This window comes from Paroedura picta, chromosome 2 (genome assembly GCF_049243985.1).
Source record: "Paroedura picta isolate Pp20150507F chromosome 2, Ppicta_v3.0, whole genome shotgun sequence".
NCBI classification, from domain to species: Eukaryota; Metazoa; Chordata; class Lepidosauria; order Squamata; family Gekkonidae; genus Paroedura; species Paroedura picta.
This window is the reverse complement of record NC_135370.1, coordinates 35298655-35325616: the sequence shown is the minus strand read 5'-3', so window position 1 is coordinate 35325616 and position 26962 is coordinate 35298655. Positions and strand designations below refer to the sequence as shown.

The 26962-nt window shown below is 43.8% G+C and overlaps 1 protein-coding gene across 4 annotated transcripts in view; it reads left to right on the top strand.

Annotated features, from left to right (window-relative positions):
* RAPGEF4 (Rap guanine nucleotide exchange factor 4) overlaps positions 1-26962 on the top strand; it is a 220775-nt gene that overhangs the window by 49357 nt on the left and 144456 nt on the right. For 2 of the 4 annotated variants that reach the window (XM_077319700.1, XM_077319699.1), the window contains exon 4: positions 777-923. The exons of the other annotated variants lie outside the window; for them this stretch is intronic. In XM_077319700.1, coding sequence (XP_077175815.1) covers positions 777-923 — 147 coding nt within the window. The remainder of the gene's footprint in view (positions 1-776; positions 924-26962) is intronic. 4 annotated transcript variants of the gene reach the window in all.

The following is a 26962-nucleotide window of genomic DNA, read 5'->3' as shown; positions in this document are numbered from 1 at the left end:
CTGATTTGAACCTCTTTCTCTATAGATGTCTGAGCGAGTTAATAGGAATGGTTCTCTTAAGGGTCTCAATTCTTCTGTTTTGTTCTGCTTTTTGAGTAAGCGCTTCTTATTCTTAAAACGGGAATAAAATGAAGTTTGGTCTTTCCAGGGCGTCAGAATGAAAGACACAGTGGGAGGGTTGCTTAAGGCCATCTTTTAATTGAAATTCATTGGATTTGAGCTGTTGGATTCAGAAGTCCAGGATTGGGGCAACGGGGCAATTGGCCCAGGGCATCGCAAATCCGGGACCCTCCACTGTATAGCCTCTGGGTATTGGACCAACTTGCTGCTCTCTGACTTTTCACTTTTGACCTTCAGAGGACAGCACCTTTGGTCACATTACAAGTCCCCCGTGAAGATCTATCTTGTGAATCAGCACTCATAATTAAAGACTACATTATTATACAATACATGTATTGAAGTTTTATTTCATATACTTCTGCTGCCTTCCCCCGTACGTTGTTTTTGCAGTCCCCAGTTCTTTAGAAGAAACGAATTGCAGGGCATTTTGGGTTGTGGGTGGGAATGGGGAGAGGTGAGGATGCCATATTTTGTTGAAGGCAGGTATCCCTTTGCTCAGTGGAGATTCACCTCTGGATCCAAGTCTACGTTATCTACTGACGGTGACTTGTCCTACTGTAAAACCCTTCTTCACCACCAAATCCTCCCACCTATCTAACCTGACGTCCACCCACACTCAAGGGCCCGGCGTGTGACTCTTTCCCTCCACTTCACAGGATGCCGTGACCATATGCACCTTGGGAATAGGGACTGCTTTTGGGGAGTCGATTTTGGATAACACCCCTCGCCATGCGACTATCGTCACGAGGGAGAACAGCGAGCTGCTTCGAATTGAGCAGAAGGATTTCAAGGCCTTATGGGAGGTAAGCCCAAACAAATACATGGCTGTTGAATGGGATGAGAAAGAGGACGTGGAGCACAATTTCTTTGATCCTGCCATTATATGAATGGGCTGAGAACGTCGCGCAGCAGAATGGCAGGACCAGGGAAGTCTCATTGTGACCTTAGACCAGGGGTAGTCAAATTGCGGCCCTCCAGATGTCCATGGACTACAATTCCCAGGAGCCCCCTGCCAGCGAATGCTGGCAGGGGGCTCCTGGGAATTGTAGTCCATGGACATCTGGAGGGCCGCAGTTTGACTACCCCTGCCTTAGACGTTCCAGAACAGTCACTGCTTTAAGAAGAAATTCCCCTCCTTTCCTCCCTGATTTGTTCCATAAAATGTCGAGTTTTACTCTGGATTTTCTGACCTCTCTTTTTGCTTCCATCAAACTGCCTTTCTTTGATTATTTGCTACAGGGTGAAAGTGTTTTTTTGTTGTTGTTGTTTTTAAGCATGGGTGTTGTTTAGCTGATTCTTGTTGCTACTTTTGATTTGGCCTGCTTGTGGCTCTTTAGTTCTGTTGCCTTAAAAGATTTTTGTGCTGCTAAATATTTCCTCGTGTTGTGGACGGAGGCCTCTAGCAGAAGTCTGGCCAAGCTAGAATTGTCTGCAGGGTGACTGGGGGGGGGGTGAAGGGGGGGCAGGGATCTCATTAGTTGGCCTGGGGATGACAAACGGTTGACGCTTTCATTGCCTTTAATTACTTGTGTCTTCAAGCTTAATAAGCATCCTTCATATATATTATCCTACTAATCTGGCAGACACTCAAGAGGAAATACTTTTGAGGTTTGGAGACGCGACCTAGAAATGTTACATGCACTGGGAAGGTTCATTTCAGGGAATCCAACCTCCGGAGAGATATTCAGGTTTTGCTGTGTCCTCGAGATGGATATTTTCTTTGCATGAGAATCCATAGAAGTGGTGTGGATCAGGGGTAGTCAACGTGTGGTCCTCCAGATGTCCATGGACTACAATTCCCATGAGTCCCTGCCAGCGTTGCTGGCAGGGGCTCATGGGAATTGTAGTCCATGGACATCTGGAGGACCACACGTTGACTACCCCTGGTGTTGATTGTCTCTACATGTCAGAATGTAAAAGACAATATTGAAAAACCTCTTGTCAGCAGTAAGTCCTCGATGAGCACACACAAGGTCTCGGAGGGAAGTCATTTTCTGTCTTCACCTTCTCTCTTTGCCAAATTGACTTACGATTACTCCGTAGGGTTTTCAGGGTAAGGAACATTCAGAGGTGGGTGGCCATTGCCCGCCTCTGTGGAGCAACCTTGGAATGCCTTGGCAGTCTCCCATCCAAATACCTGCTTAGCTTCCCGGATCAAATGAGATCAGGCTATCCAGGGCCATCCAGGTCAGGGGTCCCCTTCTTCTAGAGGCCCCCCTAAGTTCATCATGAGCATCAGAATAATTTTTTATGGACAAAATAAGAAATGAGAATGCAGGATGTGCAGTCAGGTTCTTGGGTAATATAAGGGGAGTGATTTGGGTGTGGAGGATCCAACCCATTGTTTACCCTTTCCTTCTTAGCTTTAGAGCAGAGGTTCTCAACCTGGGGGTCAGGACCCATTTGGGGGTCGAATGATCCTTTCACAGGGGCCGCGGCAGAGCAAGCAGCTTGGTCGGGGGGCACCATCCATACAATAGCCTTGCAGGGGAGATTGAGATAGGAAGGTTGAGAACCACTGGTCTGCATTATTTAGCATTGCCATAAATGTGATCACCTGCTTTTCCCACCACCTGTGCCATGCCAGGAACATATTAGGCAGGTGACCTATTCCCCTTTCAATACACCCCCAAGTTGGGAGAAACTTCTCCAGATCTTTTTTTTTTTTTTAAAGAAGGATTTTTTATTTTATTTTCCAAAACTAAAGATGAAACAGTACGAATAGTATACATTATTAATACAGAAAAAGATAGGTTATGCTCTTCATTTGATATGCTTAATTCCCCATTTCAGTCCCCTTTTAAATTATTTTCTTAAGTAATTCAGATAAGGGCCCCATTGTTCTTGAAACGCCTCTTCTGTTTTTCCATTAACTATCAGTGTCAGTTTGGCCGTCTTAGCAAAGTCCAGATCCTTTTTCTTTACTTGCTAAGAGTCTATTAAAAGCACAAATTCCCTGCTAGAAACAAAAGTTGTTAAGAAAATACACGTGTTGTATGTGCGCTTGCAGGGCTGGCTGTTCCATCAAGATCTTCAGAAATCTACCTTAATTTGGACGATGTTTTATTAGAATTTTCAGGCAATCAATTTTTAATATTCAGCCAGAACAACTGATACTCCCCGTGTGGCCTCAGTTACCAGGAAAAAAATTGGTTAGGTTTATTCTCTGAGGACTATTTCCATTTAAGCAGCAATCTGTACACAAGCATCTGCCTGTCCATAGATCATGTTTTCCCTCAGAGACGGTTCGTTTTACCCAGGCAGCTGTTGTGGCAGATTGTAAAAGGCGCAAACTCTAGTTAAAGGTTAAGAAAGAGGCCTGATCCTTTGTCTCCAGACCAAGAAAGTGAGCCCTCAACTCCTTTGGGCTTTGAATAATTTTTTGAAAGACAGTTTCTGAGAATCCCCATGTGAGCTGTGCAAACAAATGAGCAGGCTTTGAAACTGGCATCAGATGGAAACCAATGGCAGCATTAAAAGTGGAGTCCTATGTGCGCAAGGCATGGCGTCTCGGGGGTTAATATGCAATGGTGGCTTTTTTGGGCAGTGGGTGGTAGTACTTGCTGTTCCTTGGGAGGGACACTCCCAAGTCCATTGGGAAGAACTGGTGGAAATGGTTGCAACCTTACATATGTTTAAACAACTTTCCATAAATGCTGGAAGATCTTAAAGGAGTTTGTGCACAATAGTGTACAGTGTAAGAGACGTCACTGTGTGTCTGTCTGTTGTTCTTTGGTTGGGTGGGCCACACTCAGACTCAGACAGGAAAGGAGTAAATTTGGCGAGAGGTGATTTATTTTTAGAAGTCCAGTCTATTGAAGTGTGCTGCTTGAACTTCCTTAGATGACAACACAGTAGCAATCAAGTATTCTTATTCCGCAAGAAAGTTTTGCATAGTTAACATCATGGGTAGGATTTGGTGCTATACACGCCTAGCAGCAGCAAGAGGAACAAAATTGTAGTCCAGAGGCACCTTTAAGACTGGCAAAGTTTTATTCAAGATCTAAGCTTCTGTGTGCAAACATGCTTCTTCAGAGGAGTGTTATTCAGGATAACGTAGCCGGGAGGTTTTAGTTCGTTATTTGGAGAACTTCTGCAAAATTTGGCTCTTCTCACTAGGTATGGTAACCATGGACAAGCTGTGATTTTTATCTCAGCATTATCTATAGCTGATGTTCTTGTGATTATGTGATGATCTGAAAATTAATTTCCAAGCCAGAATTTATGGAAAGTTACTCAGTGAGGAAACTAAGTTTTCTTAATGGCAGAATGGCAGTTTAAATCTTGGAACGATCTGAGTGAGAGCGGGTTTAAAAAAAAATCAAAACAAGTTCAGATATATTTTTACTTGTGGTCTATACCCTTATATCAATCATTTTCACAGATTCATAGACTGCCAGGTTTATAGTGAGGTATTATGCTGCCAATAGTGTAAATTGTTTTATTCTGTTTTATGGATTTTACCGTAAACCGCCTCAAGCTGGCACATCTGGGAGTGCCAGTTAATAAATTTAAGTGTAATGTAATGTACCGTATATTCTTGTGTATAAGCTGAGCTTTTCATCACATTTTTTCACACTGAAAAAACCCTCCTTGGCTTATACGCAGGTATATACGGTAATTGAAATAACAGCCTGCTCCCAGCCAGCCAATCAGTGCATTGCCTTTTCAAATGTTTTGCAAGCTGAGCTTCCTCTGGCAGCTTGTAGGACATCAATGGTTTGACTGAGGGACTCTGATCTTCCTCCCCTTTTCTTCTTCTCTTCCTAGTTACTTCTTCCAAACTATTATTTTGGTTTCTGTGGGTTGGGTGGATTTTGGGGGTGCTTTGGGATTTACTGTTTCTTTCTCCTAGACTGTTTGCGTACTGGAGGTTTCATGCTGGGCTACAGTCTGGAGTTTTAGTCCTGGCAGGTTGCCCCACCTCTTCCAGCATCACACGGAGGAGCATTTGGGTACTCTTGTTCTGCTCTGGTTTGCTGCCCTGGAGGACACTGTTTGGTTCTCCTGCCAGAGCTGTTCTCACAGGCAGTTCTGTCAGAGTGCTCTCAGGCATCAAGAGAAGAAGGGAAGGCGACTATAAGCTGCTTTGAGACTACAAAAACCAGCAGCTATTTATTCTCTGGACTTTTCTGTAATCGTTGGGGGGGGGTGGGAGGCTGGCTGGGAGAGCCTGTGATGATGGAGCATGGATTAAGTGCTTAGGCTTAGATTCAAAAACATTTAACCTACTGATGCCTCAATTAATGTAAATTTACCATTAATTGCTGCATTTCCCACCCTCGGCTTATATGAGAGTCAATAAGTTTGCCCAGATTTTGTGGTAAAATTAGGTGCCTCGGCTTATATGCGGGTCGGCTAATATGCGAGTATATACGGTATGCCCTTTCTTCCTCAGCAGCTCATGGACTCAAACGTGTGCTGACCAGATATTTTGAATAGTAGTAATATTTAAACACCGCTAAGACATGTGGGAAACTTTGGGAGCAATCCTATGCAGGTTTGCTCTAATGTAAGTTGGGATGCCAACTCTGGATTGGGAAATACCTGGTGATTTTGGGAGTATAGCCTGGGAAGAGCAGGGTTTAGTGGGGAGAGACTTCACCAGGGTACAAAGCCATCCCCCAAAGAAGCCATTTTATCCAGGGGGACTGATCTTGGTAACCTGGAGATAAGTTGGCATCCTAAATTTAAATCCTATTGTATTGAATGGAGTTTACTTCCAGGGGAGTGTTTTTATGTTTGCAGCCAGTGTTGCATAGTGGACTAAGGTTCTGTACTAAGGCCAGTCAAATATTCTCAGCCTAGCCTACTTCACAGGGTGGTTGTGAGGAGAAAGAAGAGAATAGCTTTTTCTGCCTTCAGCTCATTGGAAGAAGCCTGCATTTAGCTATTTATTTAGGGTTTTTTGCTGTATTTGTTCAGGATTGAGGGTGTGAGAGACTGATTTCTAAATAAATAACCTCATAGAATGAAAGTTTCTTTGTTTAGGAAAAATGAAAGCATCTACAACAAAGGCATAGTCAGGATTGAGGTACAAAGCATAGAACAAGTAATATAGGGGTTTGCTCCCCCCTACCCTGGGAATTCGAACTAGGCACTTTTCAAAGGACTTAAAACTTCGAGATAACCATTTGGACATCCGGAACAACAGGCTTGGGAACTATGGGATACTAACTAAAGGGAGGGGTAAGAATGTGGAGGGAGGATTGGGAGTCATAAAACATAGCGGAAGGACACCTTGGGGTGTCAAACCAAAGCATCTGTGTTACATCAGGGCAAGACAGGTCAAAGCAACATCTTATCAGGCAACAGAATTAGATCATAGGTAGGAAAAACCAAATACACCAATATGGGGAGTAGCATGTGCGAAAAGGATCTAGGAGTCTTAGTAGACCATACATTGAACAGGAGTCAACAGTGTGTCTCAGTGGCTAAAAAGGCAAATGGGATTTTGGGCTGTATCAAACGGAGTATCATGTCCAGATCACGGGAGGTGATGGTACCGCTTTACTCTGCTCTGGTTCAGCCTCACTTGGAGTACTGTGTTCAGTTTTGGGCACCCCAGTTGAAGAACGATGTTGACAAACTGGAACGTGTCCAGAGGAGGGCAACAAAGATGGTGAGGGGTTTGGAGACCAAGACGTATGAAGAAAGGTTGGGGGATCTTGGTCTGTTTATCCTGGAGAGGAAACTACTGAGAGGGGATCTGATAACCATCTTAAAGTATTTAAAAGGGTGCCATATGGAGGATGGAATAGAATTGCTCTCTCTTGCCCCAGAGGGACATACCAGAACGAATGGGATAAAATTAATTCAAAAGAAATTCTATCTAAACATCTGGAAGAAGTTCCTGATAGTTAGAGCGGTTTCTCGGTGGAACAGGCTTCCTCGGGAGGTGGTAGGTTCTCCATCTTTGGAAATTTTTAAACAGAGGCTGGATAGCCATCTGACGGAGAGGCTGATTCTGTGAAGGCAAAGGGGTAGCAGGTTACAGTAGATGAGCGATTGGGATGTGAGTGTCCTGAGTATTGCAGGGGGTTGGACTAGATGACCCATGAGGTCCCTTCCAACTCTATGATTCTATGATTCTATGAAACAGAATAAAATCATGGCAGAAAACCTGGGGATTCTGACATTGGGGCAATAGTAATTCTGTGTCTGTGTCACCAGTTTTGATTAACTTATTTTGGGCTTTTAAATGTTGTGGGCCAGAAATTTTCTCAGGCCATTTAAGAAGATCAAACGTTATAAAACTCAAAATATATGGGGAAAGATGAAGACAAACTTCAGATTCCTAGTCCAGCTGTTTAAATTATTGGGTTGACTGATAGAATACTGTTCTGCCATTTTATTGCTCAGCAATCAGCTCCAGAAATCTTGGCTATGATTTAGTGATTTCTCGCTACGCAAGCCCTGGAGAGGGATAAAACCAGAGAGTTAATAAAGTGCAGAATAGTTGGCTTTATGGGGTGATCATGTGATTTGAAATAGTGAAGCATTTTGAGCCCCTAAGAAATACGAAAAGCTTAGTCAGGGAACGTGCAGGTGTCTGTAACTGCATGCTATCATGCTCTTTGCTGGTGGCTCCGATTCGTCTTTTCCAATATTGCTTTTTAAAATTTAGGCAAGGCATGTTGCACAGGGGTCTAATTGCACTCTGCAAGATGTCAGCTGCAAAGTACTGCCTTGCAATATGACAGCAACACACAAGAAAAAATGGGAAATAAGCATTCTCATGTAATTCTAAAGAAATGCTCCCAGTAGTTGATGCCAAGCAGAAAGAAACAGCATCTTGTAGTATCTAAGCATTTCTGCGAGGGCGACAGCAAACATAAGAGGCACAGTAGCAGTGTGTTATTGTGGCCATTGTGCTCTGAACACACAGACATTTTGATGTCTTGGGAGCAAGTTCTGAAAACAGTTTTTCTGCCAGTTTTGACATGGCTCAAGTAGAAACATGTCTCAAGTAGAAAACTGATTGCTTTTCAAAAAGAGAAATGACCTCTGTGTTGCAACTGTGGCAGGTACTGTCTGTGATTTACCGACCCTCCTCAGATAACACTCGGAGTAGTTTTGCAACTAATAGGATCTGTCTGATTTAAAAAATAGCTTTTAAACCATCCTCTTAGGCGCTCGAATAAACCTCTCTTGGTAATTAAAAATATGTACAGGACAAAGCAAGCTTGTATCTTTACTTGCAGGGCTTATGTTCTTAAATACAAAGGTTCCATAAAATTGAGCTGGTTGTTTTGGCTTGGATTGTTTCCTCATTAAGAGACATACCTTGTTTCAGCCTCACTTTGGATTTCCTTAGGTTGCTGTTAGTTGACTCTTTCCTCACTTGGGCTTTCCTCCCTTCATTTCCCAGGCTGGAAATTGCCATATATGCTTTCCACATCTGAGATGGAAGCAGCCTCCCATCATGCTTTGCTTCCTTCCTCTTTTCCAAAAATGTTTGTTTCACAAAATGGGGCCTGCTTGCCCCTAGTTCCACCATCCTTTGCTCTCAATCACCTCCCCCCTTCCCCCATGTATGTGATTTTTTTTAAAGTAGGTTATCATGCTACAATGAGCCTCTTGTGGCGCAGAGTGGTAAGGCAACCGTCTGAAAACTTTGCACATGAGGTTGGGAGTTCAATCCCAGCAGCCGGCTCAAGGTTGACTCAGCCTTCCATCCTTCCGAGGTCGGTAAAATGAGTACCCAGCTTGCTTGCTGGGGGGTAAACGGTAATGACTGGGGAAGGCACTGGCAAACCACCCCGTATTGAGTCTGCCATGAAAACGCTGGAGGGCGTCACCCCAAGGGTCAGACATGACTCGGTGCTTGCACAGGGGATACCTTTACCTTTACCTTTACCTATCATGCTACAATGCTGCTGCAGCATAACTGCTATCTTTTTTTACACCTGGAAACAGCGTTATAATGCAATCACTCCTTTAAAAAATTAGATTTTTCCGGAGGGAGGGAGCGGGGAAGGAGGATGGCAATGAGGGAGGGTGTGTGCACAAAAAATTCAAAATGGCAGACATGGGGAAAAACGTGATGCAAGCATTTCCCCATTTGGCAGCTATTAATTAGATTCCAATAAAATATAGAACTGTGGATTCCTCAATGTGAACTCAGAAGAAAAAAGGAAATCACGAGGCACATAGTAGTCTTCTCTATGTTTATAGATGAAAAGGTTATAACATAAAGTCTAAATGGTCAAACATATGATCAAACATAAAGAGTCAACCAATACGGGATCCTAGGTTAAGTGACCTGCTTTCTGTTTTATCTTCGTCAGTGGTTGCTCTTCCAATATACAGTAGTAGTCGTAGTATCACATTGGCAAAATGCTCATAATCGTCTGGGGATTTCATAAAGTGCCCTCACTTTATGAAATCCCCAGATTCCACCTTGAAAGTTGAATTCGCCATTTTTGGTGGTTTCTGTGCTACAGGTTAAGTGAGAAAGCAATTCGGGTCTGTGCCTTGAAAGGCAGATTTTAGTATGGAAATGGATGAAAAAGCAGCACAATGAAATTGCTAGTGCAGAAATGGTCTTGGACAATTGCTACTTGTATGGAGGCAGTATCACATACAAGTGTTGGGCAATATGGCATGAACAAAATCTCCAGGTGTATATCTGCATCGTCCTAACGAACATTGCGAAGTCTCTTACCAGATAAAAGCAAGGAAGAAGGGGTATACCAAAAAGCCTGACAAGCTAGTTTACAAAACGTAGACTTTGTAGAAAGATTTCTGTAGCAACCCTAAACATGATTGCTCTCTCTCTTTCATACTTCACCTTTCTCTCTAATGTGCCTTACATCACACTTCTCCATTTTGTCCTCACAACAACTCTATGTTAGGACAGGAGGAAAATATGTTCCTGGGCCAAAGTCACCTAGTGCAATGTATTGTCGAAGGCTTTCACAGCCAGAATCTGCTGGCTTTTGTAGTTTTCTTGGGTTGTAGTGCTGTGTTCTGGTAGTTTTTGCTCCTAATATTTCACCTGCATCTGTGTCTGGAATCTTCAGAGGTCTGTCACAGTAGGGCCTCTGAAGCTATCAGCCGCAAATGCAGGTGAAATGGTAGGAGAAAAAACTACCAGAACATGGCCCCACCACCCGAGAAAACTACAAGAGTCACCCAGTGCAGTTCCATGGCAAAGTGAGGATTTGTGCTTGGGTCTCCCAGCTTCTAATCCAGGCTCCTCAGCCTTTTTGAGCCTACAGGCCTTTCTGGAATGCTGACACTGGGGGATGAGCCACAGCCACAAAATGGCTGCCACAAGAGGCGGAGCCAACCATAAAATCTCAGGCAATGAGGTCATGCATAAATTGTAATAGTAATAATTCTTTCGCATTTCATGCAGAAGCTTTTGTTTAGCAGATGCAGTTAACATACACATATCGTTAAAAAATATTTTCTTGCACCCATAGAGTTTATACATTGGAGCTGCTTACCCAGTGGTGGCAGTTTGTCAGTCAAAATGTTTCTTGTTTTTTTTTTTAAATAAGCAATGCTTTAGTTGGTGCTATAATTAGAAATTCACAAGGAATAAAAATCTGATTTCCTGTATAAGGGGACTCAGTAGTGATCAAGGTCAAAATACTTACAGGGCAATCCTAAATGAAGTTACACCTCTCTACTGTTACCGTCTGAAATAGTAACCCCTAATGTTTGAAAAAAAAACCTTAAAAAAAATCTTTTAAGAAATAGAATTTTGGGGAAATAGAATTTGGGGGAATCTGAATGCATGATCCTTTCCCACACAATATATTGGGATTGCATGGGCAGACCTCACCCACAGTCAGCATACATTTCGTAGCCCTTTTGAATAACTACTTTCTGAGGATTGTCCATGCTTGCAAGGGTCTTCTTTGTACAGGTTCCTGATTTAGGCTTGCCAGCACTGGGTGGGGAAATGCTTGGAGACTTTGGGGTTAGAGCTGGGATTTGGTGGGAAGGGACCTCAAGGAAGAAGAAGAGTTGGTTTGTATACCTTGTATACTTTGTATTGCCCGAAGGAGTCTCAAAGCAGCTTACGATCGCCTTCCCTTCCTCTCCCCACAACAGACACCCCGTGTGGTAGGTGAGGCTGAGAGAGCTCTGACAGAACTGCTCTGTGACAACAGCTCTAACAGAACAGTGACTAACCCAGGATCACCCAGCTAGCTGCACGTGGAGGAGTATGGAATCAAACCCGGCTCGCCAGATTAGAAGCTGCTGCTCTTAACCACTGCACCAAGATGGAGTCTAATGCAATGGAGTCCACCCTCCAAAGCAGCCATTTTCTCCAGGGGAACTGATCTCTATCGCTTGGAGTTCCCCAGGGGTTCCCCATGCCCCACCTGGGGACTGGCATCCTTCTCCTGATTACATGTTCAAAGAAAACTCAGATACAATCTCTACTTTGTTTTCTGAAGCTGTTGAGTGGTATCTCTGTGGACTGGGCAAGGTCTGCCACTTCACTACCCCTCTTCCCCTTGCAAATTTGGTTATCCTGAGAAGGGTGATAGATAGGACTGATCCAGGCTGAAAAATACCTGAAGAGTTTTTTTTTTGGGGGGGGGGTGAGGAGCCTGAAGAGGGCATGGTTTGGGGAAGGGACGGAGTTCAGTGGGGTGTAACGCCACAGAGTCCACCATTTTCCTCCATATGAATTGATTTGTGTCACCCTAGAGACCAGTTGTAATCCTGAGAGTTCTCCAACCACCACCTGGAGGTGGCAACCCTAGTGATAGACATTTGGAGATTCACTGGTTATGGCAGATATTGCATTTCCCTGCCACTCATAAAACAATACCTGGGGAGCTATAGATTCACTGTAATTTATTAGATACCCAAGAACGATTGGAACTTACTGGGCCTGGGTGAGTATAACTTGGCTTAAGTTTGCACTGCTACCCTCTCATCTAGGCTGTGTGTGCCTTTCATTTAAGGGTGAAAAACCAACAGGGTTGTTCCTCTTTTCCTGCATGGCTCGCACCAGGAATATTTTAGTGGGTTGGGTTTTCAAAGCGGTTTCTTCGAAGGCTGTGCACAGCTGCAGGGGTTTGGAGTAGGCTATGAGAAACTTTCTACCAGTGCCTTCCTAAGCAGCATTGCCCCCTTTTAAGTCCATCGAAGTCAGACGGTTTAGAGGGATGTTACGGGATCACAGGATCGCTCTGCCAACCTCCTGCCAGCAATTGTGATATGCAGGTTGAGCCCTTCCAATTTTTAGCAGGTTATAGGGCTATACAGCTTCCACTACACAGAAACAAAGGTTTTGTGAACTATGTATGTAGCAGCCCTCCCACTCCACTAACCTAGTTTTTAGAGACAGAATTTTAAGACAGTCAGGGAGATGGCACCAGAATTCCTCAGAGAAACAGGTGGATTCCACAGCCTTCCCTGGGTGCTGTTTGGTTTCATCGATGGGGATATTTATAATGCAGCCCTAAGCACAGTAATGCCAGTCTACATTCACTGAAGCCAGTGAGTTTATTGGAGTGCCTCAGCACTGTTAGGCTCTGACCAGCCAGGCATAAGTCTTTGAGGTTTACCCCATGTCAGGATTTTAATTAAAATGCAATGCTTAGGGGAGAAATCAAGGAAGATAGCCTAATTCACAACTCTCTAGGGATTCAAGATGAATCTGGTTATTTTCAGGCAAGTATTATCTGGTAGGAAATGTGTACATGTGAGCGAACAAATAATAACTCGAATTCAGGAAGGTTTAAGTGTGTGTAGAAAGATGGTAACGTCAGTTGGGCCTGATTCACACATCCAGCAAAAGGAGGGATATAATCCTAAAATAATAGGATCAACGTCTCACTGTGGGCTAAAGATGGAGGATAGGATTGTCAATCTCCAAGTCAGCTTCTCTCCAGTTCTGACTGTTGAAAAAAACCCTGAAACGTTGTTAAGGTTTTGAGAATCCCCAGAAGATGAGCAATCATGCAGAATATTTATTTGTTTGTTTGTTTATATGCCACCATCCTCGAAGGCTCAGGAATGGTTTACATGAAACAAGAATGATACAGGTAACTCCATCTGTAATTATAACGTGGTGATAACAATAACAACATCATAGAATGATGGAATACTGCGAAGAGCATTGAATTCAACTCATACTGGGGCCCAGTGGGTTTGGCAAATTTGTAGTGGTTGTGAAAGAATCAAAAACAGGACAGTCTTGTGTCAACAACAACAAAAAAAGAGACGTATCCCAATGGCGTAAATTGTCAGTAAACAGATTTTCAAACAAACAATGGTGTTTCCTTTCTTGGTTTTATTTGGGTTTTTGTTTTTGGTCTTTCCTTGGCTTTATTTGTTTTAGCAGGACTTCTGCCAGAACAGTTTCCAAATAGTATCCATTTTCAATAGCTAATATTTCTTCAGTGGCAAGTCCTCTATTTTTGGTTAATATTTATAATAATTTTTGAAGCTGCTTCGCAATTATTATAATTTGCAATTATAATAATTGCGAAGCAGCTTCAAACTTTCAAAACCTCAGTCCAGGTCAAAGTATACCATGGCCAATCGGCTCCTATCTGTACAGAGATTGAAGTCAGTAAAGACTTTATTATTTTATCTTCACCATTCCCTGCTCCTGTACTGTATATTCCTGTATATCAGCCTTTTTTTACCATTGAGAAACCCCTGAAACAGTCTTCAGGCTTCCAGAAACCACAGAAATGTTATGAAGCATAGCTGTGCACACGCCCACCCAGGGCCCCCCCTTCCCACCCCCTCCAGACCCATCACTGGCCATTGTGGGAAGGGTGGGTGGGTTGACATGACCGTATGTGGTCGTATCACCTGATAGATCTTTAACAGATTTTAAAACTTTGTATAAAAATTAATTAACTCCCACCTATTCAGGAAACACTTCCAGGGCTGTCAAGAAAACTCAGGAATTCACAAAACCCTGGTTCAAAAAAGCTTGCTCTAAATGACGTCTCAAAATCGCCTGGGATTACAACTCATCTCCAGGTGACAGAGATCAGTTTCCCTGGAGAAAATGGCTGCTTTGGAAGATTGAGTCCATGGCACGATACGCCATTGAAATCCCTCCCCTACCCAAACCCCACCCTCTTCAGGCTCCACCCCTAAAATCTCCTGGTTTTTCCCAACCTAGAGCGAGCACCCTTAATGGATGCCATTTGTTAAAATGTTCTCCATCACTGAAAAATTCGAATCGAGAATAGGGTCGCCAACATCCAAGTGGTGGTTGGAGGTCTCGGCAGTGTTACAACTGATCTCTGCAGTATTTGGATTTATTCTGTCTCTCAGTACTCTTTCTCAGTGTTATTTTTGAAATAAATTACTCATTTCCGGCACTTGGGCTTCTTTTGTGTGTGGTTCTGCCTCCCAGGATGGCCATATTGTGGCTGCACCCACCAAGCTGTGTCAGAATTTCAGAGGTGCCCAAATGCTCAAAAAGTGTGAGGATCCCTGCTGTATGCTATTTCTTTCTTGTAATTTGCAGGCTACAACTCTCATTTCCTGGATCTGTTCTAGATTTATGACGATTGATTTCTTCTAGCTGAGAAAAGATGTGTCAGAAAAGCCTTTTAAAGCAACTGTCTGGCCCATCATTGCCTTGTAAAAAGAAACTTGTCTTTTAAGGGAACATTTGCTTTTTATGTAAAAAATATAGACCATTCTCTCATCCCTGAATATTTGATATTTATAAGGGACTTCCATCGTTGTTTTAAGAACTGTGTGGCAATGATTGCATTTTGTAAAACAAATATGATAAAAGCCCCTCTGTTTGTATTTCTTGATTCTGAATTTACACAGTTTATCCTATTATGCTCTTTCTCGTGGTCAAGTGTAGCTAAGGTTCTTTGGGGGATTTATATATTTTTTAATCTGTTAGCTGACATTATTCTTTGGCTTCTTTTCAAATGCATCTGGCTTCTGCAGAAGATTAAGTGGTTATGCTTTCTAAAGGCCTTGCTGCACCTCTTGGTGCCAAGTATCTATTTATTTATTTATTTATTATATATTTGTATATTGCCATCCTTGAAGGCTCAGGGCGGTTAACATAAAACAGAAACAATATAGATAACTCAGTATTTATACAATAATAATATGGGAGTAACAATAAATAACAGTAGAATAGAAGAACAATGGGGAGAACATTAAGTCGACTAACGCATACTGATGACCCTGTGAGTTGGACAGATCGGCAGTGGTTACCATAAGGGGGAGGCTCAGGGGCCCATGGGAAGTGGTTGGTTCAGGTCAACCTCAACCAAATGCCTGATGGAGGAGCACCCTTTTGCAGGCCCTACAGAACTGTTCAAGTTCTGCTAGGGCCCTGATCTCCTCTGGGAGCTCATTTAACCATGTGAGGGCCAGGATGGAGAAAGCTGTGGCTCTGGTTGAGGTTGAGCGGGCTTCCCTGGAGTCCAGGGTCACCAGGTAGTTGGAGGTAGTGGAGCGTAAGGCTCTTTGAGGGGTGTAAGCAGAGAGGCGATCCCTCAAGTACACTGGGCCCAGACCATACATGGCCTTAAAGGTGATAACCAGAACCTCAAGCCTGATCCGAAATTTGTCCGGAGCCAATGTAGCTGCTGGAGGATGGGCTGAACGTGGGACCTCCGTGGTGGTGTTGTGAGGAACCTGGCTGCTGCGTTCTGGACCAGTTGTAGTTTCCAGATCAAGGTTAAGGGCAAGCCTGCATAGAGCGAGTTGAAGAACTCCAGTCTGGAGGTGACCATCATGTGGATCACTGTGGCTAGGTGTTCTGGAGCCAAGTAGGGCGCTAGTAGTTTGGCTTGACAAAGGTGGTAAAATGCCAGCCGCACTACCATCATGATCTGAGCTTACATTGAGAGGGAGACATCGAGAATCACACCTAGGTTCCTGGCGGAGCGGGCCACTGACAGCTGCACTCCATCCAGGTTGGGTAGGCGCACTTCCTCGCTTGGACCCTTCCTGCCCAGCCACAGGACCTCTGTCTTTGAAGTAAATATGGAATGGAAGCTAGTTAGCTGTTTTCCCCTTAACAGTAGTTTGCTTTTAAATATATTCAGTCATGGTGGTGTCTACTGTAATATGTTTAAGCTTGATTTCCGAATTACTTGATTAATGCATGAAGCTGAATATGTCAAGTAAGGAAAGAAGATGTTAAGTAACGAAGTTAGGCTAGCGGTCGTGCAAAACAAATAGCCAATCCAGGCTTGCGTTTACATAGAATGCATGTAACTTCATCTTTGTGTCTACAGCAGGTTTTTTCAACCAGGGTTTCATGAGACCCTGGGGTTTCTTGATGGCCCTGGAAGGGTTTCCTGAAAGGATGGGAGTTAATTTTTTATATTTTTAAATGAGTTAAGCGTTTATCGGGTGATATGACCATATATAGTCATGTCAGCCTACCCCTCCACCCTTCCCAAAATGGCCAGTGATGGACCTGGGGGGGGCAAAAGGGAGGGGCCTGGGTGGGTGTGTCCACAGCTATTCTTCCCAACCATATTCTGCATGATCACACCACTACTTGGGCTTCTCGAATCCTGAAGAATGTTTCAGGGGTTTTTCAACAACAACAACAAAAGTTGAGAAAGGCTGGTCTACAGCTTTTACTGAACTTCCAAAAGGTTTGGGATTGAACCCAGCTAGGGTTCAATCCCAAACCTTTTGGAAGTTCAGTAGAATCTTTGCCCCAAGACAAAGATGCAGGTGGAGACTTCAAAATCAGGTCCAATGATGTTGTGACAACTTTCTAGTTTCAGAAGCAGAACTGATGTCATGATGTCACCTTGTGCTTTAGAAATGTCCCAAACATCTGTGGTTTATACCAGGACTGGAGGTCCTGGAATAGATGAACACAGACATCCTGAACTGACTGCCTATGGCACCACTCAGTAACAATCAAGAAAACCAACTGTGGGTGTGATAGGAAGCAAAGACATTTCCTCTGTCTGCTTTCTTTTTAGGTTGTCTAAATTGGCTACTTCCTTCTGGCAGTGCGACTGGGGAAATTAGGGTTTGTTTGTATTTTTCATACAGAAATGAAGACTCTTCTAAATTAGGTATGAGAGTCATCCTGTATGCCTCTGGGGTTCATTTTGACTGAAGTGAAAAGTTGCTGGAGACCAGTAGAGGTTCTTCCTGAGGTGAAGAGATTTACAGTGCAGCTGCGTGATACAGAAAATGGAAGCAAGATGAGAAGAGTTCACCTCCAAGACTTCAGAATGAAAACCGAGGATTTTGAGGCTCTGGGAATTCCAAATCGATAATTTGACAACATGGTTCATCAGTAAATTAAGGGCAAGTCCTCCGGAGTGGAAGCAGTAAACAAACTCCAGAAATTGTAGTTAAAGGCTCAAACCATTGAAGAAAGCGTCCACGCAGGTGCAGGGAAACAGCTTTATATCAAGCTGGAGCCAGAAACAATGCTAAGAGCCAGAGAGAATTGTCTCTGGCAATAAATTAAGAGCAAGCCTGTCAGCCAAGCAAGTTCTCAAAAGAAACTTAGCTCTTTATGACGAATTTCATTTTTTTCTGTTTTTTCTCTCTCTTTTTTTTCAGACAAAATAGCTGAACTACCAAAATGCAAGGAATACAGGGAAAAAAACTCTGTATGTATAGCTGCCACTTAAGCCAGCCTTTTTCAACCTTTTAAATATGGAGGAGCCCCTGAAATAAATTTTCAGACTTTGAGGATCCCTGGAAGTGATGTCAGCTGGCTAGCCCCCCCCCCCCCCCGCCAAGCCCCCGGAAGTGACATGCCACCAAAAGTGACATCATCCCAGAAGTGGCATCATCTTGGAAGTGACATCACCACCCACACCCCTCTCCCTCTTTTTACTCCCTCTTTTTCTTCCCAACCACATTCTCCTCTGGGAGTGTTCTTGTCTATAGCTATTCCGGATGAAAGCATAAAATCGCTCAATCTTGTATATGGCTATAGATTTAATTTAGATTTTTAATATAAATAAATAGTCACCAATAGGTATTAACAAACACGTAGGCCTCTGTTGCAGACTTCTGTAATGATAATGTTCCATAAAATTATTTGTGGATGGGAAAAACAGGATATATCAGTGAATATATCAGGTATTACTGAAAAATGTAAGCAGCCCAATCATTCAGTGTTCTGATTTTCTGGTTCTATTGCACTTTTTTTTGTTGGTTCTTTGCCTCCTTTCTACTGCTTAAAATTTGCTGCAGTAGAGTAGAGCGAGGATGGAGACAAGATGGGTGTGTGGTGTACCGCAGTGGTCCCCAACTTTTTTCCGGCTGGGGACCGGCGGGGCAACTGCCCTGCCCGCGCAGCGCGCATGCGCGGTCATCCCGCACATGCGCGATGCGCGGCTGAAATCGTGCATGTGCGAAAGTGCTGCGCATGTGCGATTTCGGCAGCGCATCGCGCATGTGTGGGCTGACTGCGCATGCGCGCTGCGCGGGCAGGGCAGTTGCGCGAAAGTGCCGCACATGCGCGATTTTGGCCGCGCATCACGCATGTGCACATGCGCTGCCCTGATTCCCTCTCCCCCCACTCCCGCAGTAAGAAGCTTCCCGGGCCACAAGCTTTTTTACTGCGGGGAGAGGGAACTGCGGCCCGGCGTCCTGGCCTTCGCGGCCCGGCACTGGGCTGCGGACCGCAGGTTGGGGACCACTGGTGTACCGTGCACCATAAATTCAACTTCAGGAGACCTGGAAGTGAGGTTGGGTAGCTCTGTGAGTAAATCTAGAGCAGCCCTTCTCAACCTTTTTTGCCCATGGCCCTTTTAGGAGCCCCTGTGCTAATCTGGTGGTTGTGCAACGAACTAGGCAATAAAGGGCCTAAGCTAAGAGTGAACTAACTATACTCGATGCACCTAGTCTTATATATATGCAAGACAGATTTCTAGAACATTTGACCAAGAGAAGCACATGCATTCATTTCCCCCCTCAAATGCATTAATTCAAGCACACACAAAGAAATTGATTACATGATTTATTTTTCTTTCTAGCAATTGTCTAGCAATTAATGACCTCATCAGTGACAAAAACGGTATTTCATTGGTTCAGTCACCAGGGCCTCCTACAAATCCTTTGGGCTCCCTTTCTCATATTTTTCAGTCTGTGCCCCCCTTCAAATGTGCCAGGGCCATCCCCCGTCCCCCCCTTGAGAATGGCTTGTTAGAGTATTCAACATCACTTCCAGGGGAAACTACAACACACATTTTTTGTAGCAGGAGGCCTGGCAACCTAGAGGTGAAGAGTTTCCTTTTCATAGCAAAACCATTCTTGGTTGGGTTTACAATACGAGTGAAGCCGAGAAACTCATCTCTCTGCAATCCATGTTCTTTCTCTTATGCTCTTGAGTGAATCTAGGAACTAGGAACTGCTGCCATTCTGCTCATATTAGTGTTGGTCTGTGCAAACTTGTATTCTCATACTTTCTTGCATGTTGTTGTTAGGTACGAAGTCGTGTCCGACCCATCGCAACTGATTGCAACCCCACTTTTTTGCATAGGGAAAGGCAAAAGGTCCTACATCTTATTCAATGGTCATTGATTCTCAGATGGATGTGAATAGTTTTACGCAACTGGCAACGACTGTCTTCAGGAAAAGGAATGGATTCGGATCTTCTTCTGGACCGTTTATGCACTGGAAACTTCACTGCCCCAGCTCCCGTGCAGGAGTACAAATCCTGGCCGGATGAGGTGCACCAGGCCAAATGCTCCCCCATGTGGGTGCAGGAAGAGGTGGGGCAACCTGCCATGACTAAAACTCCAGCCTGCAGCCCAGCATGAAACTTCCAGTGCATAAACAGTCCTGGTGATGAATGGTTGCCCTTAACTGATTGCTCAGAACCTAGCAGCTGCATGGAAGGCCATGCATTTTATCATTTGGGGATGATTGACAGAGAATCAAAGATGGGTCAAATATAATATTGGCCGGAATAAAATTATGGAACAGCACGATTTGCTCCGACAAAGAAAAATAATCCCTTGGGAATCAGTGCCATGATGAAGTGGCAATACTGCCAGGATACCCATTCCCCATGTTTTGAATTTATGTTTAATGACATAAAAGTAGACTTTTAGTGCAATCCCAAACTCCTCGACAGAATTATCCCCTTCTAAGTCCATTGAAGTTGATGAAATTCTTCTTAGGCTTGCACTGTCACACTGTTGTTTTGTTCAGGAAAATGTACTATCATCCCATGTTAAATCTCTTGCCATAGCTCCTGTTGTCGTTAATAATCCTGTCCCTGCTGATTTGGGGCTCGGTCCAGTGTTTTAAAAATAATCTTTAACAATAATTGCAGCCTCTGTACACCTTCTATTTCGTTTCTTGCTCTCAAAGGACAAGAGAACATCTAAAACGGTTGTTTTGAAGAAAAGATTCTCATAGCACACTGATTATTTTGTGCAGTTGGATAAATTCGTCAGTGGAGCTGCTTGGTGTTTCAGCTGGGGCTGATTGCTGTAGCTCTTGCTGGGTCCAGAGGGGGAGCATTTCCCCCGCTGGACCTAGTCCACTGTGGATTTCTGCCTCCAGGTGACACGGGCAGGGCAGAAAGGTTCCGCTACATGGGGGGGACAGTGGGGGGCTTTTTTTTGTTTAGGAAATGCCTAAACAAAAAGAACAGAATGACTCAAGTGGCTCCGTGTTGCTGCACACTGCCATTGAATTGCCTAGGGCATTTTGTGTCCCTTCCAGAGCACCATAGTCAGCTCAGGGCAGAAAAGGGGCCGGGCCTGACATAGACCTCAATGGTGCTCATGGCAAGGAAGGAAACATGGATATATCCGTGTTCTCTTGCTGTGGGGAAACGAGGGCCTGAGTCAGGCTAGGCCCAGGCCAGCACTGGTGTCATCTGGAAGCAGGCACTAGCCCCACAAGCAGACAAGTGCTGGCCCGGGCTTTATTCCCCATGCGGAAAAGACCTAAGAGAGCAGATTATAAACTGGAAAACCAGATTTGATTCCCCACTCCTTCACCTGCAGCCATCTGGATGACCTTGAGGCAGTCTCAGCTGTCAAAGGACTATCAGATACACCTACCTCACAAGGTGTCTGTTGAGTGGAATGAACAGAAAGGTATTTCTAAGCTGATTTGAGATTCCTTTTAGTAAAAAGCAGGGTACAAAAAAATCCAGCTTCTGTCTTCTTCAGGTTTAGCATATCAAAGTCGATAAACATTACTTCCCTCCCTCTGAATACCATCTGTTTTTTGAGATTGCTTTTTAAGGCAATGTAATGTCATGTAGGAGCCTCTTGTGGCGCAGAGTGGTAAGGCAGCAGACGTGCAAGTCTCAAAGCTCTGCCCATGAGTCTGTGAGTTCAATCCCAGCAGCCGGCTCAAGGTTGACTCAGCCTTCCATCCTTCCGAGGTCGATAAAATGAGTACCCAGCTTGCTGGGGGGTAAACGGTAATGACTGGGGAAGGCACTGGCAAACCACCCCGTATTGAGTCTGCCATGAAAACGCTAGAGGGCGTCACCCCAAGGGTCAGACATGACTCGGTGCTTGCACAGGGGATACCTTCACCTTTAATGGCATGTAGGCATGAAATGGCAAACCACTTCTGAATGTTTCTTGCCTCAAAAACCCTCTGGGGCCACCACAAGTCAACCACAACTTGCCGGCCCTTCCCACTACCACCACACTGTTTAACAGCATGACTCCTGAATACTTGTGCTTCATGAAACACATTCTTGGAACCTGCAGTATTTGAACGTGGTCTAGCACAGTGGCTGCTATGCAACATCCTAAGATCTTAATTTCTGGCGTAGCAAGGCTGTTCCAGAAAGGAGGATCAGTTCCTTCCCCTGGTCATGTTGCCTGCAGCCAGATCTGTGGATACTCTGCCTTTAGGCAGAATCAAAAGTTGAAATTCTGTGCCTGGAAAAATTCTCGAATTCGTACGTACGTACGTATGTATATGTGTGTGTAAAGCACAGCAAAGGCACAGTTGACTCAAGGCAATCCTATAGGGCTGGCTTTCTCAACCAGGATTTCATGAAACCCTGGAGTTTCTTGGCAGCCCTGGAAGGGTTTACTGAATCATTGGAAATTAATTTTTTGTATATTTTTAAAATTTGTTAAACATTTATTGGGTGATATGACGATATATGGTCATGTTGACTTCCCCCAAAATGACCAATGATGGGTCTGGAGGGGGGGGGGTAGGAAGGGGAGGGGCACAGGTGGGCGTGTACACAGCTATGCTTCCCAACTGTATTCTGCACCATCGCACCATCACACCCTTGGTGCTTTCTCAATGGTAAAAAAGTTGAGAAAGGCTGCCATAGGGTTTCAAGGGAAGTGATTAAGCAGACGTGATTTGCCATTGCCTTAGTCTCCAAATTATCCATGGTGGACTCCCATCCCAGAATGAACTCTGCTTAGCTTCTGAGATCTGATGAAATTGGGCTATATACATTCCACATCTCACAGTATATATGTACGATATACAATTTTGTATACTGTATACAAATTTGGTCATTGTATGGCCTAATTTAATGTAATGATGCGGCTAAGCAGAAGCAAGGAGGGTGGAGGACACTCAAGTACCATTCTCAGTTCCTAGAAAAAATATTCAGTCTCAAAGCTGCTGAGTAGGGCCTAATTAGGGGTACTTAACAGGATAGTAGATCTACAGCCACTGCAACAACATTAATGAATCAATGTATTCGTTTTCCAATTCAGCCATTTTCCTGTTGGGAAATTTTCTTCGTGGGGCCTGTTCGACCCACTGGGGAGGTCTATGAGTGTATATGTAGTTTTCTACAACAAGCCCCAAAGTGTACCTGTGGTACCTTTACTGATTGTGGGCATGGAACACAGCGGAAGCTCAGATCTCGTTCTCTATGCATACCACAGTCACAAACTGAATTGGGCATCATGCACATGGGAATTGAAGAGAGCCCACAAATCATGTGTGAACATAGGATAGAGCTCCTCCATTGGGCTCCATTCCCATTCTGCACAGTGCTGCCTGTTGCCACGTGCATTTTTAGAATCAGATCTCCACTTTCCCCTTCCAGTATTATCTAGAAGTTGGTCATCGGGCATGTGGGAGCCCTTGGGATCCCCCCCAATACTGGTTTCTTTATTCTTCCAAAACGGACCTTGGATTCACTCTTTTTGCCATTAGGGAAACATACATGGACAAGTGGGAAAATTATGTGGGGCAGGTGGAATTTCCCCTTTCATATGGTCCTGGTCTAGCCTGGGTCCTGGAACTCCCCCTGTCTAGTCTGTTTTGGCCCCAAGAGGTTGAACTCTAAACATGGCTAATATTGTCTTCATCAGGACTAAAACCTTTCAGTTTTTTTTTTAAACATAATTGCACAGAGATAGATTCAGGTGCCTAGCTGTGTTGGTCTGAAGTAGCAGAACAAAATGTTGAGTCCAATGGCAGTTTTAAGACCAACAAAGTTTTATTCCAGGTGTGAGCTTTCGGGCGCATGCACAGACAATGAAATAGGAATCATCAGAGTACTGATATAAGGAGAGAGCAAATTAGCAGTGAATTAGTAAACAGTATCATGAAGATATCCAACAAATATACAGCTTAATGATGAAAAAGCAAACAGAGTTCCTCAATCCTTTGGGTTTTTTTCTTCATTATGCTGCACATTTGTTGGATATCTTCATGATGCTGTTTACTAATTTACTCCTAATTTACAATCTCAGAAGTATTTGAAAGCAGAAAGATGTAGTTGGGCATTACCTGACTTGCAGTAAAAAAACTTTTATGTCCTTTATGTCGTAATTCCCATATTCCCAGTGGTTCTTCTCTGTTTCAAACTGTAATCTGATCTGAGAAGAATCCCCTTCCTGCCTAAGAATGCTAACAGTGTTCTCAGTGGCCGGTTGTCTCTTGCATTTAAAACCAAAACCAAAAAAGGAACACAACACAACCTTTACAGGTAGGAACTCAGACGTTGAGCTGTACAATAAAATAATGTGAAACTGGTAGTTATTTATTGTAGTGCACAATTAAAAACAGAATAAAAACGACATAAAAACTATACAGAACTAACAGCACATAAGACCAAACGTGTTTCGACCCTACTGGGTCTTCCTCAGTGGTCAGAATTGTAACAATACACTCTATATAAAATGTCTAAACTCATTATAAAGTGTAGCTGAGTGGTTGAATGGGATCTGTAAATTATGGCTCCAACCAATATATGTAAATTTTTGACTTTTTGGAGACCACCTCCTAGGCTCACCACTGTTCGCTATTATATAATTCTGTGCTGAGAGTGCTGAGAGTGTATCTCATGTGCATCAGAAAAAAGGTGCCTCTTGCATTTAATCTCCCCAAGAAATTTGAGTCCTTATAGTATAGATATAAAGTGCCCTGGGAAAACAAAACGCCGCAGGGCATATTGCCAGTGATCAAGAGCACAACCAGTTCTAAATTTCAGAACTGATGTTATAATAAACCTAAGTTAGTTTTTGGTTTTATTTAGATAGAAAATCGCCCCGCTTTTGCTGAATCTCCTTTATGAACTGAGAGGAGCTGATTTGTCACTACATCCTGATGCCCTTTTTTTTGGAGTTGGTTATCAGTGAGCAGGGCTTTCTAAATCCTGGGCTGCCTTTATGGGTTGGCCTGCTGTGTATTTTTTCACTTTGACTGTTATTCATAGAATCATAGAGTTGGAAGGGGCCATACAGGCCATCTAGTCCAACCCCCAGCTCAACGCAGGATCATAGAAGCAGCCAGTGTGTGCATTTTTGTGTTAACTGTCTATTTGCTATTTTCGCTTGTTTAGGATCTGTACCAGATGTCGTACAAAGGTTTTGAAAAAATAAAATGGAAGTGACCATTGCAGAAATGGAAGCCATTAACGTTATGAGTCTCCATTTATTTGTTCACTTATTTCATTAACACCCTGCCTTTCTCCCCAGTGGAGACGGAAAGTGGCTTCCATCATTTTCCTCGCCTCCATTTTATACTCACAAAAACAACCCTGTGAGGTTAGATTGAGGGTGACCAGCTCAAGGTCATCCAGTAAGTGCCCATGACAGAGTGGTCACTCATGTTCTTGTTCTATGTAAACGTTCTAAAATGTTTTATGTAAACCGCCCAGAGCCATAGGGAAGGGCGGTATAAAAATCTAAATAAATGAATGAATGAATGAATGAATGAATGAATGAATGAATAAATAAATAAATAAATAAATAAATAAATAAATAAAACCCTCGGCCTCCCAGATCTTAGTATGACACTCTATTCCAGCACTGGCTAAACTGTGGTTCTCCATATGTCCGTGGACTACAGTTATCATGAGCCCCCAGTCCATCCACCCCTTTTCTACCTACTAGTTCTCCATAGCCCTCCTGCATGCTCCTGGAGTGGGAGTCCGCAGTCTGTGGCCATTGTCTCATAAATTATGGGTACTTCTCTGAAACGATCTTTGTTGGTTCTCAGGATGATATGCCGAGGGAAAGTTGTTCTCCACAGCATTGCTAGAACAACTGTGTTGTATACCTCAGCTCTAAGCGGCTTTCTTTGTCCCTCTGATTACATTGGCTGGCCGCAGTTCCCTCCCGAAACTCCTTAACGAAGTTCATAAAATTGTTACTTACGCAACGGAGGGTGGAAATTGTAATATTGTGCTCTCCACTGCAGCCTTGACTCATGCTGCCTTCTTGAGGCAATAGAGGATGTTGACACGAATATCGCTAATAACATGCCAGTAGAAACAGCATTTCTAAAAAGAAAAGGGGGGGGGGGAAGAATGTCACCTCTGTTATTTTTTGTAATGATTTTATTGGTATTTCAAAAAGACAGACAATAACATATAAGAAAACAAGAATAACAGTATGCACCAGTTAATAGAATGTGACCATTTCTACCTTTTGTCTTCAGTTTTACATCTTAACTGGGGTTCACTGGAAGTATCAATCTGATTACATAATCCGAGTAAAAATGACAGTGTTCTGTAAATTCTTCAACTGGCCTTTGATTAACTAAACTAGTCCATTTTGCCATCTTACACATTTCTCCTGTCTTATCTATCCGTTCAGATGGATCTGGTAAATTCTGCTTTTTCCAGCCTTGCACTACCAGTAACCTTGCCGCCATAATGGCACGAAAAAAAAATTATTTTGCCTGTCCTGGGACAGATTCTGGTCTCAGTTATCACTGTAGTGTTTAAAGCACAGGAAGGCATGAAGCTGCCTTGCACTGAATCAATTTACACCGGCAGGAGCTCTGCAGGGTTTCAAACAGAGGGCTTTCTACTACCAGCTCAATTTAAGTGGTGATGCCAGGGACTGAACATGGGACCTTTTGCATGGAAAGCAAATGCTCTGCCACTGAGCCACTACCCCTTCCTAGCACTTCTGAGATGAGACATTTAGTCAATGGAAGAATGAAAAAAAAAAAACCCTAATCTGGCGAGCTGGGTTTGATTCCACGCCCCCCACCCCACCCCACCCCATGCAGCCGGCTGGATGCCCTTGGGCTCACCACAACACTGATAAAGCTGTCCTGATCGAGCAGTGATATCTGGGCTCTCTCAGCCTCACCCACCTCACAGGGTGTCTGTTGTGGGGAGACAAAAAGGAAGGTGACTATAAAATGCTTTGAGACTCCTTCGGGTAGAGAAAAACGGCATATAAGAACCAATTCCTCCTACTACTCCTCTTCCTTCTCCTCCTCCTCCTCTTCCTTTGTTGTGAAGATAAATTGAGGAGGGGAGATGAGCTTCTTGAAGAGCACTCAATGCAAAAGGCAATATTACTTTACTAGGGGCAAAGCCCATTGTATCCAGGAATACAACGAGCACTAGAGCTTGGCGGTGGGAAGAGGAAGGGGAGGAGTTGTCCAATCTGTAAGGGCATGGAGTTGAATGTGTGTGTTGTGTGGGAGGTTGTGGTGGTGTGGTGACAAA